At 40.8% G+C, this 2800-nt stretch overlaps 1 protein-coding gene across 1 annotated transcript; it reads left to right on the forward strand.

The window, feature by feature from the left end:
- The first annotated feature begins 1559 nt into the window (after window positions 1–1559).
- Window positions 1560–1907, forward strand: LOC107470001 (uncharacterized mitochondrial protein AtMg00860-like). The gene has a single exon (XM_016089387.1). It carries the CDS (start codon window positions 1560–1562, stop codon window positions 1905–1907), a length of 348 nt encoding a protein of 115 aa, XP_015944873.1.
- Window positions 1908–2800: the final 893 nt, after the last annotated feature.

Raw genomic sequence — 2800 nt, forward strand, 5'->3', positions numbered from 1 at the left:
TCAATAATACTATCTGAATTCTGAGTTCCTAAGGATGCCAATCATTCTGAAAATTTAAAGATACTGGGAGATGCCAAAACTGTTCAGAGACAAAAAGCTACAAGCCCCGCTCATCTAATAAGAATCTGAGCTTCATTTAAAACTCGAGAATATTATTACTTCTTTATTTCTGTTAAAACCTATTTTATTTATCTAGTTGCTTGAGGACAAGCAACAGTTTAAGTTTGGTGTTGTGATGAGCGGATATTTTGTACGCTTTTTGGGGGTAATTTCATGTAGATTTTAGCATGTTTCTGTTAGTTTTTAGTAAAATAATATTATTTTTAGGCAAAAATCATATTTCTGGACTTTACTATGAGTTTGTGTGTTTTTCTGTGATTTCAGGTATTTTCTGGCTGAAATTGAGGGAGCTGAGCAAAAATCTGACTTAGGCTGAAAAAGGACTGCTGATGCTGTTGGATCCTGACCTCTCTGCACTCGAAATGGATTTTCTGGAGCTACAGGAGTCCAATTGACGCGCTCTCAACGGCGTTGGAAAGTAGACATCTAGGGCTTTCCAGCAATACATAATAGTCCATGCTTTGCGCAAGGATACACGACGTAACTTGGCGTTAAACGCCAAGTTCATGCTGCTGTCTGGAGTTAAACGCCAGAAAAACGTCATGATCCGGAGTTGAACGCCCAAAACACGTCATAACCTGGAGTTTAACGCCAAGAAAGGCCTCTACACGTGGAAAGCTTTAGTCTCAGCCCCAGCACACACCAAGTGGGCCCCAGAAGTGGATTTCTGCACCAATTATATTAGTTTATTCATTTTCTATAACACTAGGTTACTAGTTTACTATTTAAACAACTTTTACAGACATTTCTTGTACCTCATGACATTTTCAGATCTGAATTTTATACACTTTGACAGCATGAGTCTCTAAACTCCATTGTTGGGGGTGAGGAGCTCTGCAGCGTCTCGATGATCTAATACAATTCCTTTGTTTTCCATTCAAACACGCTTGATCTTATCTAAGATGTTCATTCGCGCTTAATTATGGAGAAGGTGATGATCCGTGACACTCATCAACTTCCTCAATCCATGAACGTGTGTCTGACAACCACCTCCGTTCTACATCAGATTGAATGAATATCTCTTAGATTCCCCAACAGAATCTTCGTGGTATAAGCCGGATTGATGGCAGCATTCATGAGAATCCGGAAAGTCTAAACCTTGTCCGTGGTATTCCGAGTAGGATTCTGGGATTGAATGACTGTGACATTCTCCATTACTGCATAACAAGTATTTATTTTATGCCCTTTTTTCCTTTCTTCACTGAACTTGAAAAACACTGTTGTTAGTATCCTAACTAAGAATAATAAGATAAACATAGCTTGCTTCAAACCAACAATCTCCGTGGGATTCGACCCTTACTCAAGTAAGGTATTACTTGGACGACCCAGTGCACTTGCTGGTTAGTTGTGCGGATTGCAAATTCGTGCACCACATAGCCAGGGTACTAGAGCGATGCACCAATACTAACCTTGTCTTGAATTTTGGAAAGTGCCACTTCATGGTGAAACAAGTCATAGTATTGGGTTATATTGTCTCCAAGGACAAAATCTCCGTCGACCCGGCTAAGATCGATGCCATTTCGAGTTTACCTTACCCCTCTTCGGTGAGGGAGATTCGTTCCTTTCTTGGTCATGCAGGCTTTTATCATCGGTTCATCATGGACTTTAGCAAAGTCGCCTTACCCCTCTCCTGCCTACTACAAAAGGACGTGAAATTTCATTTCGATGAAGATTGCAAAAAGGCTTCTGATAAGTTGAAGGAAGCACTAACAACAGCCCCTAATGTGCGAGGCCAAATTGGAATCAACCTTTTGAGATCATGTGTGACGCCTCGAATCACGCCGTAGGTGTCGCGCTAGCACAGCGCGATGGTAACGCTCCTTACACTATAGCATATGCATCAAAAACTTTGGATTTGGCTCAATCGAATTACACTACCACCGAAAAAGAGCTTTTAGCCATTGTTTTTGCTCTAGAGAAGTTTTGACCTTATTTGCTAGGGTCTAAAGTAGTGGTGTATTTGGACCATGCCACTTCGAAATATTTGCCAAAAAAGAAGGAGTCAAAGCCTAGGCTCATTAGGTGGATATTACTTTTGCAAGAATTTGACTTGGAGATCAAAGATAGAAGTGGGTCCCAAAATTCAGTAGTGGACCATCTGAGTCAGCTTAAACATTTAACTCCAGATCCAACTCCTATCAATGACTCATTTCCATTAGATACCTTGCAAGCAATATCCCAAAGCACTCATTGGTTTGCCCCGATTGCTAATTATTTGGTCGCTCGCATTTTTCCCCCACAATTTTCAAAGCATCAAAAAGATAAATTGAGAAGTGATGCTAAATACTATCTTTAGGATGATCCACATCTGTGGAGACGGGGACGGATCAAATAATTAGAAAGTGTGTGCCAGAATTTGAGTTCCAGTCTATCCTGTAATTTTGGCACTCCTCAGAGAGTGGGGGTCACTTTAGCCCGCAACAAACAGCGAGAAAGGTTTTGGACTGTGGATTATGGTGGCTCACATTATTTAAGGATGCCAACCAATTTTGCAAATCCTGTCATCAATGCTAGAATTCTAGAAATACCTCAAAAAGGGATGAGATTCCCCAACAACCGATGATTTTGTGTGAGATTTTCGATGTTTGGGGCATTGATTTCATGGGGCCGTTTCTAAATTCCAACGGGTTTGTGTACATTTTGTTAGCGGTGGATTACGTCTCTAAATGGGTGAAAGCAA

Source organism: Arachis duranensis, chromosome 10, assembly GCF_000817695.3.
Source record: "Arachis duranensis cultivar V14167 chromosome 10, aradu.V14167.gnm2.J7QH, whole genome shotgun sequence".
Lineage (NCBI taxonomy): Eukaryota > Viridiplantae > Streptophyta > Magnoliopsida > Fabales > Fabaceae > Arachis > Arachis duranensis.

Bases quoted from the DNA above. Each gene is read 5' to 3' on its own strand.
- LOC107470001 (XM_016089387.1), top strand. From the start codon at position 1,560: ATGGTGAAACAAGTCATAGTATTGGGTTATATTGTCTCCAAGGACAAA.